The sequence below is a fragment of the Gracilinanus agilis genome, chromosome 2, assembly GCF_016433145.1.
Source record: "Gracilinanus agilis isolate LMUSP501 chromosome 2, AgileGrace, whole genome shotgun sequence".
Lineage (NCBI taxonomy): Eukaryota > Metazoa > Chordata > Mammalia > Didelphimorphia > Didelphidae > Gracilinanus > Gracilinanus agilis.
The window spans coordinates 721,809,373-721,823,510 of NC_058131.1; the positions used below are offsets into that span (position 1 = coordinate 721,809,373).

The following is a 14,138-nucleotide window of genomic DNA, read 5'->3' on the forward strand; positions in this document are numbered from 1 at the left end:
CTTCCTTCCTTCCTTCCTTCCTTCCTTCCTTCCTTCCTTCCTTCCTTCCTTCCTTCCTTCCTTCCTTCCTTCCTTCCTTCCTTCTCTTTTCTCTTCTTTCTAATAGAAAGAGGAAATAGGTTCTAATTTCAGCTTGGCTACAAATCAGCTTTGTTGCCTTGGGCAGGGTGTTTCCCTTGTTTTTATCTTTGTCACATGAGGGAGGCTGGCCTAGATGACATCCAAGGTCCCTTCTAGTTCTAAATGTACAACTCAATTTATCATCCTTTTTGTAGAAAAAGAAACAGGAGGAGTTTCCCCTCCCATTTTTTCATTTCTGATGATTGTGGCAAAAAGCCAGGTGGAAATTTTTCAGTGGGCTTGAAACTTGGACACATCAAATGAATTGCACTTTGCCATGGAAAATGGCAGTCCTCTGCCCCAGTAATTAACCCTCTTCTCACCTTGTTCATATAAGCCTCTCTCCCTTCACCCCTACTCCAGGGAGAATTATAATGGACTCATAAAAAAATAAAGCTGTAAACTGATCAGCCCATTGCTTTTATTAGATGGGCCAAAAGATTGGGTTTTCAGCAGTTTCAGTTGTTTATCAGATCTTCTTAACCTAAAAAAGCCCTTGAGATCATGCAGTGGGAGGATGAAGTGGTTCCTGGCTGGGAGAGGGAAGGGGAAGGGGTGGGGAGGAGGGAGAAAGGAGGGAAAGAGACTGATTTTCATCAGGGTTTAATAAAATACAGAAGTTGTGATGGAATCATATAGAGACCAAAGTGTCAGGCTTGGCCATAAGGAGGGCAGTTTCTGGGAATGAGGAGGGACCTGACGAGTCCCAGGAAGGAATGAGGCACAAGAATAAGGAGAATGAGAGAGAAGGGATTTGGAAGAGAAAATGAATATTTAAGTATGCAGCTGGGGAATCCAAACCCGAACACTCAGCCCTACAGCATGAGAGGCAGGTCCACTGCATGAGCACTGAACAGATCTAAGGCTTGAAGGATTCAGCAAGATTTATCCATTTTTTCTTATTTAACCCTCACAAAATCCTCCGAGGAGGGTGCTATTATTGTCCCATTTTTACAGACAAGGAAGCTGAGGTCCTGAGGTTAAAAGACTTGCTCAGGGTCACGTGGCCAGGATGTGTCAGAGGTGGGATTTATACTCTGATCCTCCTGCCTCTTAGTTCAGTTCTATCTACTAAACCACCCAAGCCTAGGATGAAAATGGCCCAGGCTAGCTATCAAAGGAGATTGAAAACACAAATCATACGTTTAAATGACTCAATTCTTTTCAACTCTCTCATTCAAGGAAAGACCCAAAAGGGGACTTTGGACATGACTCCAGCATCTCCTCCCTCCTGAACCTTCACCGCCATTTTTATTGCTTCCAAACAAACCCACTGTGGTCTGGATTACCTTCTCTGTTCCTCTCCCTCTGTCTATCTGTCTGTCTCTCGACATTAGACTACTTTATGTGGATGCTGGTTATATGGGATGGGCCTTGTTGTCTCCCCAATTTGAATGTACCCTTGTTGAGAGAGGGATTGGATCATTCTTTATATCTGTACTCCCTTAATAAAAACTGGTTGGTGAATGAATTCCTTGAATGTGTGCTAGGGCTCATCATGTTTAAGAAAGAGGAAAGGGGAAAAGGTCATGCCAGAAATCAGGAGACCTGACATTTAATACCTATGTGACCGTAGGCAAGTCATTTCCCTGCTCTCAAACTACTTCCTTCTCTGTAAAATGGGGATGGCACCAGCACTCTAAACTCCTAGGCTTCCTAATTCCTATTCTTTAGGCATCAGTTGGGCTCTCTTCCTCACTTGGCACTTATATCCATGCCTAGTTAACCTCTGGGTTCTTTGTGGTTGACATAAAAGTTTGGCTTACTGGAAACGTTTAGACGATAGGTAGGAGAGCAGATTAGATTATGGTGTCTGAGGAGAGAGAGAGACAAGGAGAAAATGGGAAATGAAGAGACCTTTGCTGGGTCTTCTGCTCGGAGACGCTTGCAGAGACCACGGCTGTCCTCAGTGTGTTCCTTCTCTGCCTACCTTTTCCTCCTCGGTGGTGTGCGTTGGCGTTCCATACTGGTGCCAAATGAATGTGACTCTCTCTAGTTTGATCATCTTTCTAGTTGTAGAGGACCTCTGCGCTATGGCCAAGTGTCCTTGACCTATCTATCCCAGGACGAGTTTTGTTTCCTTGTCCAAGGACTTGCCCTCCTTCATCTTCTCATTTGCTTTACTTGGGGGCGGTGAAGTAAATCCATCCATCTCTACCTCCCATACACTACATGCACAAAACAAACCCCTGGCCACGGAGGGTAGAGGAGGAGGAGGTGAGCCACTAGCAGTTGGGGAATCAGCAGAGGCCCCCCAAGAGTCCCCAATGGCCACAAGTCCAAATGATTTCTCAAAAAAGAAAAACAAAATCCTTCCTCACGTGTTCCCTTGGACTTTACCTGAAGATTTCCAGTGAGGGGAAAGCAGCCCAGGACTTCTTGTCTCCAGGCTGGGCTCTCAATCCACTGAGCCACTAGCGGCTCCTCTCTCTGTTTCTCTGACTTGACCCACAGATGGTGTGATCTGAAGTCCCTTCACCATTTTGCCGTGACTAATTCAGTTCTCGAACTGGTGGTCACACTCATACTGCAGACAGCTTATGGGCGGTGTCTTTTGGTTCTCTCACCTTGGAAGTGTTTGTCATTTAAAAACATCTTTGTCTCTGACGAGTTTAGGATCTGCGGCCTCCACAAGTTTTAACCTTTGGCAAAATATATCAACTTGCCAGATGCCAGCAGGAGAGAATTTGGGATGAACGAGAGAGATGGAAAATGAAAGGAAATGGAGCAAATTGGTGCAGAAAATACGAACAAGGAGGCGATCGTAGGGAAGGAGTGGCGATGTCAGCAGGCAGGAAGATGCAGGAAAGGACTTGGGGAAATAGGCCTCGGGATGTGATGAAGAAGCCATTTTCCTGGAAAGCAGGCCATTTATGACTTAAGTTCCAAGATGAAGATCTTAGTGAAAGCACAAGATGCTTTGTGTTTTATTTTAGTTTTATTCCACAGGGTGAAGGCTGACTAGAATCCTTATTGGCTTAGGGCTCAAGGAACCAACACGTCCTGGGAAGAACCCACAAACAATGTAGACTTTGGGTACTAGAGCAGAAAAAAGAGAGCCAAGGGCCCTTCAAGAAACAGAGGAGGACGGACTGCAGATGTACTAAAGGCTCTGAGCAGGTGAGTCACTTGCCTTGGTAACACTGAAAAAGGTGAGAATCCTGGGAAATTGTAGGCAGAAGCCCAGAGCAAACTTCTTGTGACAGACCCAAGTCCCCATGCCAGGTCCATCCCTGGTTTCTATAATCTCCCATCTAGGTTAAAAGCATCCCTCTGGGGGCAGCTGGGTAGCTCAGTGGATGGAGAGTCAGGCCTAGAGACGGGAGGTCCTAGGTTCAAATCTGGCTTGAGATACTTCCCAGCTGGGTGACCCTGGGCAAGTCACTTGACCCCCATTGTCCACCCTTACCACTCTTCCCCCTAGGAGCCAATACACAGAAGTTAAGAGTTTAAAAAAAAAAAAGCATCCCTCTGTGCTTAGCACACATCTGGTGCCGACTAAATGCTTGTGAAGTGGACAAGTAGCCAGATGAGATTCTCTTTAGCCAAACCCAATTTTTGATTTACCAGGACTGGGAGAACCCTGTAAGATGCACCCCCCACCCCCACTCCCTACACACACACACACACACACACACACACACACAGCCCAATGAGTTCCAACTTCCAGGAAAAGGCATCCTTAGTAATGACAGAACTCATGAGTGGAGAGTTGATTCCCGGTAACTGCCAAGGTTATGGGAGGCCTCAGTTTTGCCAAGGAAATGATTTGCCCAGAAAATAATAATGCTCCCCTGGCCATTTACTCTACTGACCTCTCCTTAAATCGAATTCAGTTATGGGGATGACTAAGAGTTCAGAGTGAATAACCTCCCATTGAATGAAAAACTATCCATGGACAGCCCCGAGAGCCACTGGAGATGAGAACTCTGCTCCACTGAAGACAAACCGGATGGACACAAACTCTGCCAGGTGGGTCGGGAGGATGGATTCAGGTAGAATGATCCATCGTGGCAAGGCCGGGAAAGGGCTTCTGAGCCACCCGGGAGAATCAGCCCAGCCGAGAGGATGGGAGGATGGGCGACCCCTGACTCCCTCAGGAAGGAGAGCAACCCATCAGAATCATGTTCTGCCTTAGAGAGCACACTGGAGCTTCGGGGAGCCGAGGAGCCGAGAATAAACAGCAGCTGGGAAGGGAGCCCCGGCAGCATCATTCACCATCCTTGGGCGCCATGGCAGAGGCTGAAGCACTGCTTGGGGGCAAAGTGACACCAGAGACCATGACCAGGAGGATTTAGGCCATTTTTTTGGCTTTAACTGATATTTCAAGGGCCTAAAACATTATATACCTCTATCACATCTGTCTATTTCCATCACAAATATCTGTCTATAGTCCTGTTTATCTCTATCACATCTCTCTGTCTATACATCCATCCATTCATCCATCCATATCTATATCTGTCTATCTGTCTGTCTTCTGTCTGTCTATTTATCTATCTATCTATCTATCTATCTATCTATCTATCTATCTATCTATCTATCTATATGTCTATCTATCTATCTATCTATCTATCTATCTATCTATCTATCTATATGTCTGTCTATCTATCTATCTATCTATCTATCTATCTATCATCCATCATCTATCCATCTTGTTATCTCTCTATCTCCATCCATTCATCCTTCCTTCTTTCTATCCATCTCTCCATCTCTCTCTCTCTCTCTCTCTCTCTCTCTCTCTCTCTCTCTCTCTCTCTCTCTCTCTCTCTTTATGATTTACAAACCAATTATCCAATCCCAATAATACTTCTGGGAGATATAAGATAGTAACTTACATGTATTACTAGACCACCTTACAAATGAAGAAACTGTGTCTGGCCCATTGTCACAGAGTTAGGACTTGCTTCCAAGGCTTTTTTTTTTAAACCCTTGTACTTCGGTGTATTGTCTCATAGGTGGAAGATTGGTAAAGGTGGGCAATGGGGGTCAAGTGACTTGCCCAGGATCATACAGCTGGGAAGTGGCTGAGGCCGGGTTTGAACCCAGGACCTCCTGTCTCTAGGCCTGACTCTCACTCCACTGAGCTACCCAGCTGCCCCCCCAAGGCTTTTTAATTCCAAGAGTGACCCCCTAGCCATGATGCTGTGCTTCCCTTTATATTATTATTATTTCTTTTTTTTACCCTTATCTTCCATCTTAGAACTAATACTAAGTGTTGGTTCCAAGGCAGAAGAGTGGTAAGGATTAGGCAATGGGCGGTTAAGTGACTTGCCCAGGGTCACATGGCTATGAAGTGTTTGATGCCAGATTTGAACTCAGGACCTTTCATTGCTAGACCTGGCTCTCATCTATTAAAGCACCAAGTTGCCCCTATTAATATTGCTTCTCCCCAGAGTTCTTTTCTCCCCCAAAGGAAACTCCAAGTTTTGATGTCAATATCTAAAAGGGCTTAACAAAGTGGGTTCAAGAGCAGCCCCAAGAAGACTTTGCCTCCAGGGGGCAGCTGGAGAGTTAGATCCAGAGACCTGGGTCTCTGGCTTCCAATCTGGCCTTAGACACTTCCTAGCTGTATGACCCTGAGCATGTCACTTGACCCCCATTGCCTAGCCCTTACCACTCTTCTGCCTTAGAACCAATACCCAGTATTGATTCTAAGATGGAAGGTGAGGGTTTAAAAAAAAGACTTTACCTCCATTTCCTCCAATTCTGTCATTTCTAATAGGATTTTCTTAAAAGCAAGCCTTGTCGACTCTTTATTGTCACTTGTTTTACCCTTACATTTTCACTATTGCAATCAATCAGGCCCTTTAATCACTTTTGAATTCTCAAACTCCATTTAGGGGGAAACTGCCCAACGAGGGACAAATGAAACTGTGATTCTCGAGGGAAGACGCCGTCCAACAACAGGATGTTTCGTAAATCCAAAGCAATGTGTTAATCATTTTTTAGTTATTTGTGAGGATCGTCAGGAAACCCCGAGCCTCCATCCATCAGACTGTACCTCGGACTCCTCCGGCTGCCTGGAGCCCAAGTCCATCACTCAGGGCCGGGCAATGCAGACCACCCGCGAGCCAGCCGCCTAGCTGGGGACTCTGACCTGCCCCACTGGGGGGACAGCCAAGAGCTGAAGTCAGCTCTGAGCCACAGCCGGGACGGCGTATGGAAGAAAAGAATCTGCCACATTTAGGCAAACGCAACAGGGGCTCCGGGCTGAGGAGAGAGGGTGGAGCTGAGAATCCTGAGAAATTAGGTTAGAGTTTGACTCGGGAGTTCTGGGATCTGGGACAGTCAGAGAGTTTTTAAGAGGCTTGAATTCCGGAGGGAGTCAGCACAACAGACAAAGCCCCTCCCCGAGTCCTTGATGGCTCTTCTTGCCAACACGCCTTGTCCCCATTCAGCCCCCCATCTGGAATGCCCTTCCTTCGAGTGCCCTGAGCTTCCTTCCAAGTTCAGGGCCACCTTTTCTGGGGAGGTGACTGTGGACTTTTTCATGTTTTGCTAGATGTAAATTTGGCAGAGAGAGACGTCCAGCTTCTGTATCAGGAAGGGTTCAGTCCAGCCTCGCCTTTGCCCCTCCCTGGCAGCATGACCCTGGGCAAGTCACTGAACTGCCCCCCTGGGCTGCTTTTTATGTATCTGGGGCAGTGGCCATCCGGGCATTGCTTTTCCCCTTTGGGGAGGGGGCTCCGCCTGCTGAGGTGGTGAGGTCATTGTGGAAGGCTCTCATCAGAAGACTTTTATCCTTCCGTGGAAGGGCCAGATCAGTATGGCCCCGCTGTCCCCCCCTTTCACCCTCCAAGAGCCCATGTTTCATTGGCCTTTCCATGGAAGCTCTGCTGGAGAGCAAGTCCCACAATCAGCTCTCATCTAAAGCCCAAGCCCAGGGACCCCCTTACCTGGGCCCCAGAGGGTGATGCACTGCTGCTCGTGGGTCTGGCAGATGCCATTGTAGCAGTAGCCATCCACGCGGTGGCACTGGTGACCGTCGTGTAAGTAGACGTTGGCAGGGCAGTGCGGGTTGGCTCCAGTGCAGAACTCAGGCAGGTCGCAGGAGTTACTGGAGGCTCTGCAGGCTGTCCCAGCAGGCTTCAGCTGGAAGGAGAAAAATGGTCCTTATTTCAGAGGGAGCAAAGGTGTTCTGGGAGAGGGCTTCCTGCCAGCATTCCTGGGTGAAATACTGCAGAGTGACTTCAACATATTCCCCTGAAAAAGTGCACCAGACTTCCACACTGAGTTCCTTTGGCAGTGGTTGGAGACAGAGATAAATAACCAGGCTGATCTTGCTCAGCATGGTGGTCCCAGGCTCACTGAGGCACCCAGCTAAGGAGACAAGCTGAGTTTAAGAAAATACTTCATGCAATACTGGGATTTATTTTGAGACAGACAACTCAGTGTCAACTCTAAGCTAGAGGGAAGCTGGTGACAAGTTGGTATGTTTTAAGAAAAGATGGATCCATACAAGCTCTTCTTTTAAAAGAATCTCTGTGTTACAACTGGACTTTTTGGCGCTGGTTTTCCAGTACTAAGGGCACAATCATCCCCATCCCCCCCGGAAATGCAGTGGCAAATGAGGAACCCAGCAAATTCAATGTACATGGGGAATTTTAGGGCTAGGATGGGGCACTGGAATCCTGGGATCAAGGAGGTCGGGGCCAGAAGGTCCTTTAGTTGTGGCCCATTAAGTCTAATCCCTGATTTGGCAATTAGAGAAGTTGATGTCTAGATTAAGGAAGTGGTTTGCCCAAGGACAAATAGCAGGCCAGTGGCCGAGTCAGACCCAGAATCCATTTCTGTTTTTCTCCTAAGCCAAAGGACACACTTTTCAAAGAGGGCATCTAGTAAAACAATTCAGTGCAGTAGCTACATTTGAAGCAACCTAGCTTAATGTGCCTAGATGGTCTAATGACTCAATGATTAGATAAAGGAAGGCCTCCCAGAGCACTGGGTGGACCAGTGGGAGAACATTTATTGAGGGGTTCATGAGCCAGAGTTGTCCAGGATAGGTAAGCATGGATGGGCTGGAACCATCAGAGGAAATGCTCAAATATACAAGATCAGGGGCCCATCAGGACCCATGGAAGAGTCCCACATGGTGAGTCTTGGACTAGCTCTAGCTCTGACCCAAAATGCTCCTGGGGATCCTTCTCTTCCCAGTAGCTGGGAAGTTCTTGGAGGATACAAAGGGAAAGTCTGTCTCCTCCTAACTCCACTTCTCCCCCAAAATCGTATAAAACATTTGAAAGCAAAACAAAGGCAAGTTTTAAAAGATCTGATTAGGCCACTGAAGCTCATCACTTGTGTGGAGATAACCAGGAGTGAGAAAGATGGCACCAGGGACAAGCACTCTGGGGTGGAATCTCTGCTCTGTGGCTTCCAAGCTTATTGTATGGTCTTGAGTAAGTCCCATCCCTGCTCTGGGACTTGGGACAAGGTGAAATGGTTGGACTAGCTAATCTCTAGGGCACCTTCCTGCTCTTGTCAGCAGTTCTGAATGGCATTATTAATAGGCCGGCATTTCTAATTTATCCTGATCATAACTGGCTTGTTCACACTTGTTTTCATGTCGTCTCCGTCATTAATGTGTGAATTTCCCTAAAGCAGGGAGGCTTCCTTAGCTCTTGGCACACAGTAGGCTCTTCATAAATGCTAGTCAACTGACTGGCCTCCAAATCATTGGATCTCAAAGCTTAGACCTCTACTGAATTCCAGACACAAACTCAAAATGATATTTCTAGCCCGAATCCTAAGCAAACAAAAATCCAGTGGCACAAATGGGGTCATCGCTTTCCTGGCCTTTGTTGGCCAATATTTTCTCCAACGAGGAGAAGGCAACAGGTTAGAAAAGGGTAAAAAAACCACCCCCAAACAAATCCCCCACCACTCATACAGTGCCATACCACATCAGCTAAGAAATCCTTTGGACAAAGCAAAGGGACTCAGGCATAGATAATATGGCACAAACACCTTGGGCTTGGGATCACAGATATGTCCACAAACACCACGGATAGAAATGATGAATGGTGAGCTCTTGGCATTTCTGTGACCTTTTCCTCTCTAAACCTCAGTTTCTCCATCTATAATGGGAGAGGGAGGACAAGGTGGTCTCTCAATAAGGTCCCTTTTAAAACTAGTATTTGATTGACAACTTAAGAGCTAATTATAAGATCAGAAAACTCAAAATCCTTGGTTAAAGATTTGGATCTAGATTTTCAGAAGGAAATGCTTCAAAAAGGATGAAGTTTGGAGCTTTGCATTCCTTTATGGTGTGAGCCAACAATGAAATAACTAAATAAAGAGAGCTCTCATTGGTTGGTGAGCCAATACAGAAGGACCAAAGTAGGAAGGCCATACAACCTACCTACTGGGCTTCGCTTGTTGCTTCTCTTTTTCTTCACATGGGAAGGTAAGAGAACAAGAATTTATTAAGCACCTACTATGTGCCAGGAACTGTGCCAAGAGCTGAGGGTACACAGAGAGACCCAAGATAGTCCTTGCTTTGAAGGAGTTCACAAGCTCATGCAGAGAATATGAAGACAACTTCAGATACAAACAGGAGAAATTGGAAATGATCAACAGAGACACTTCGTATGTGTCGTCTCATTTATTCAGGTGATAATAATAGTTGTGGTATTATTAGCTGATGTTGATATAGCGTGAGGAAGACTGCCCAGCACTTTATAAATGTGATTACCTTTGAGCCCTCCAACAACTCTCTGTATTATGGTACTGTGAGCTCCATTTTATAGACAAGGAAACTGAGGCTATGAGAGATACTGTGTCTGGCCCCAGATCCAACAGGTAGTTTATTTCAGAGGTATTCAAGATAACTGATGGAAATTTGAGGCTCTTAATTGTGATTTTTAAAATTTGTATAAAATATACTTTTATTTTTTGGAGGGAAAGGGTTATAGGATGGCAGAAAGAGAATTTATTTGGGTCCTGGAAAGCTGGGTTCATCTGCCTGCTTTGGGCCTCAGTGGTGGAAGCACGAGTAAGTCCCTCCTCTCTCTGGGTTCTCTCTCAGTAAAATGAGGGAGTCGGACCAGATGACCTCGAAGATCCCTTCTAGCTCTGAGGTTACAATCCCTTGATGATCAGCCTTGCCACCTCATGTCACTGGAAGGTTGTAACAAAAGTCCTTTATAAACCTCAGAAATGTCAGGTGTTCTACGTCTGTGACTAACACGATGGGCTGCCTGGCCTCCTGCCTGCCTTCTCAGAGCCCGGACCCCCACTTCCCAAATGCCCATCACATACCTGGCAGTTTTCACAGCAGAGTCCATGGGCACACACAGCCTCAGGCTTCAAAGTGCAGGTAGTTGCGTTACAGCATGGATTGGTACATTCCTAGAGAAAGCATCCAAAATGAATAAACAAACGAATGAATGGCTATTTATGTGTGTGTGTATATAGATATGTATGTGTACATCTAGCTATCCCTCTCTCATTCTATTCATTTATCTATCCATCCATCCATTGATCTAACTATGTATCTATCCATCTACTCATCTATGTCTATGTATCTCTGTGTCTGTCTATCTATCTATCTATCTATCTATCTATCTATCTATCTATCTGTCTGTCTGTCTGTCTGTCTATGTGTTTTTATGTCTGTCTGTCCATCTATCTGTCTATGTATCCATTTAATTATGTGACTTGGAGCTGCCTCGGTGGTTCACTGGATAGAGTTAGTAAGGAAGATTATCCAACCTCAGACACTTAATGGTAGTGTGATCCATGGCAAGTTACTTAACCCTGTTTGTCTCAGTTTCCTCTTCTGTAAAATGAGCTGGAGAAGGAAATGGCAAACCACTCTAGTATCTTTGCCAAGAAAACCCCAACTGAGGTCACAAAGAACTGGATTTGACTGAACACCACCACCACCACCACCACCACCACCACCAATGTATAAAATTGGGCTGAGTTCTGAGGATACAAAGACAAAAACAAAACAATGGTCCCTGTCTTCAGGGAGCTTACATTTATGATTGGCAGAAAGGCATCCCTTTGCAGAGGAGTAAATATGAGGTATTTGAAGAGAGCAATAGTGCTAAAACTAAAGGAGATGAGCCAACTCTTCTCAGAGGAGGCACCCGAGCTGTGCCTTGAAGGGAACAAAGGATGCTAAGAGATGGAGGGAGTATATTCTAGGCAGAAGGGACAGCAAATGCCAAGGCAGAGAGGGGGATTGGAACGACCAGTTTGGGAATCCAACGGTGAATTCAGGAGAATTCAGTGAAATCCCAAGAGCCAGCTTGCCTTCCTAATGACAGTGTGCTTCAGAGTTAATTTCCTCTTGCAGAATACTGAATTTCTGGAGATTAAGAACCCAGGAGGTCAGCTGGTCTGAGAAGGCATGAGATGAGAGAGAGCTAGACTGGCCTCTTCTTGTGGCCTTCTCAGGCCAGCTGACCTCCTGGGTTTCTTGATCTCCAGCTGTGAGACCCTGGGGAAATCACTCCACCCCTCAGTGCTTTAGGCAGCTTTCCAAGACTATAGTCTACAACAGAGTTGCCATCTGCATTGGTAGAGGGATTTTCCTCCCCCGGGAGTTCCTTAGGCCAATGAAATGGCACGCCTGGTCTGTATATATGCACTTATGGATGTTCTCAACTCTCATCCTCCCTTGATTCTTCATGGTGATGTGGGTGGGTGTAACCTGGGGACCCAGAAGGCTGGCAGTGAATTGGCTGTACTGGAAAACTGTGTTTGTGTCCAAGGTCCAGCTTAGACAAGGGGCTGAGGGCCTGTTACCAGCTTGGTGCCATGGAAGAGAGTGAGTGTTTAGACCACAGGAGTTCCTCAGGAAAGGGGGGAATAGTCACAAAAGTCATTAGGGAGTCTGAGGGTGGCATGTGTGTGTGTGTGTGTGTGTGTGTGTGTACATACATGCCACTGCTTCAGAGACTAGCTAGTTTGCTTTTTATTTTACAGATGAAGAAACTGAGACTCAGGGACTGCAATGACTTGTGAGGGTGCACACATAAGAAGTAAGTGGCATATAGATATACATACATCAGCGACATGGTAGAAACCTTCCACCTGGAGGTGTTATTTTCTTGAGGCTTCTCTGCCTATGAAGTTGGGCCTTGTTAATCCTTGGAAGGTCCAGAATTTGATCCTAGCCCACAGTGTGTCCTCCTCTCCTACCCCCTCCATCCCCAAATAAAGAAGCTTATTAATGACCTAGGATTACAGCAATGTGGTCCTGCTGCTTATGGATGAGTCATTCCACTAATGAGACCTAAATAACATTATTGCCTTCTTTCCTAGCCTAAGCTAAGTCAGCTGCTGGAAATGGGGGCCCCATCAAAGATCTTTCACTAAGAATCCCAGCCCTTCTAGCCCCCGACTCCCCAAGCAGCAGATCAAACAAGGGGAGCTTCTGGGAATGGGGACTTTCATTTAAGAGGCTAGTCTAAGTCATATAAAGAAGGGAGAAAAATGAGATAACTGGCTTTAGAAGGTATTGGCGAGCTGTTGCCACTCTACTGAATTTAAGTATGAATAGCTCGTTGCTTGGACCCAGCAATCCTGAAAAATGAGGACATACTTTGGGTTGATAATTCTGTCCATCTGTAGTATGGATGGGAACACTGTAGTGTTTTAACCAAATGGAGCTTTTGTCCTTAGTGGTTCTATGTCTATCAAACGAAATAAATCCTTCATGCGTTGGAAAATGTTTAATGGAGAGCATCTCGCCTGCAGCTCAGCAGGCCAATGAACACTAAGATTCTGAAAAGAATGATCGAGCAAGCAAAAAGGATCTGCATTCCTTCTGATTTTTATTCTGATAGGGTAGGCTGTAGTTGATAATGTTTGCACTGAGAGGCAGCACAGCCTAACGAATAGGGTGCTAGCTCTGGAATCAGAAACTGCCCAGGATCACACACTAGGCAATTCACTTCACTCTGACCCTCAGTTTCTTCTTCTGAAAAAATGGGGATTATAATACCTATTTCACTGGATAGTTGTGGGGATAAAATGAAATAATACCAAGCAAAGCACTTGGAGGAGGCAGCCTGGCGTAGGACACAGAGCACAGGATTTGGAGTTATGTGGATGTGGGTTCAAGTCCACCATCAGACATTTACTAGCTGAATGACTCAGGACAAGCCACTTTATCCCCCCAAGTCTTATTTTCATCCTCTGAAAAATGGGGGCATTGATAGCATCTACTTTCCCGAGTTGTTACAAGGATCTGATGGGATAATAAGTGCACAATACTTTGCAAACTTTAGTGCAGTATAAAAATGTGAACTTTGATTTGTTTGTGATTTTATTGGTGAAGAGAATTATTATTATCTTGTTGTTAAACATCTAGAAAACTGTGGAGGTATTTTTTCATTCAAAGGGACCTGAGGTAGACCCATAGGATTACAGATTTAGAGGTGGGGGCTGCCTCAGAGATAGCTGGTCCACTCCTTACTTTACAGATGAGGAAACTGAGACCCAGGGGCTTCAGTGACTGGTAAAGGTGCACATATAAGAAGTGAGTGCTGGATGGAAATCATGTAACAGCTGAAGGTGGAACAGAAAACAGTGTAGGAATTGGAAAAAGAAACTGACCAGTTGCTGCAAGGGGCGGGGGGGGGCATGAAAACAGACATTTCCCTGCGAGGAACCATATGCTATATTAATTTAGTTTAATAAACCATTACATGGGGCACAAATCAAAGAGAAACGACTGGAAGTTAACAGGAGACCTCCCGAGAAATTGGGATCCGTTAAATTAATTTGGGTTGTTTTCAAGTCATTAATGAATCCTCCAAGGAATTTCTACTTTGCAAACCCTCGTGTTATTTAAAAAGTTTTCTTGGGCTCCTCTTCAAGGGAGTTTTTTTCTTTAATGTTCTCATTAGGAGCAGCTTCTGCACTGTCGGGCAACACAATGCACCATAAACAAGCTCGAGTGAGAAAAGGAAGGAAGGAAGGAAGGAAGGAAGGAAGGAAGGAAGGAAGGAAGGAAGGAAGGAAGGAAGGAAGGAAGGAAGGAAGGAAAAGAAAGAAGGAAGGAA

At 45.7% G+C, this 14,138-nt stretch overlaps 1 protein-coding gene across 1 annotated transcript in view; it reads right to left on the reverse strand.

Annotated features, from left to right (window-relative positions):
• ADAM12 (ADAM metallopeptidase domain 12) overlaps nucleotides 1–14,138 on the reverse strand; it is a 377,713-nt gene that overhangs the window by 36,260 nt on the left and 327,315 nt on the right. The window contains exons 15-17 of the mRNA XM_044660350.1: nucleotides 10,378–10,467; nucleotides 7,001–7,212; nucleotides 6,122–6,225 (exon numbers count right to left, since the gene is read on the reverse strand). Coding sequence (XP_044516285.1) covers nucleotides 6,122–6,225; nucleotides 7,001–7,212; nucleotides 10,378–10,467 — 406 coding nt within the window. The remainder of the gene's footprint in view (nucleotides 1–6,121; nucleotides 6,226–7,000; nucleotides 7,213–10,377; nucleotides 10,468–14,138) is intronic.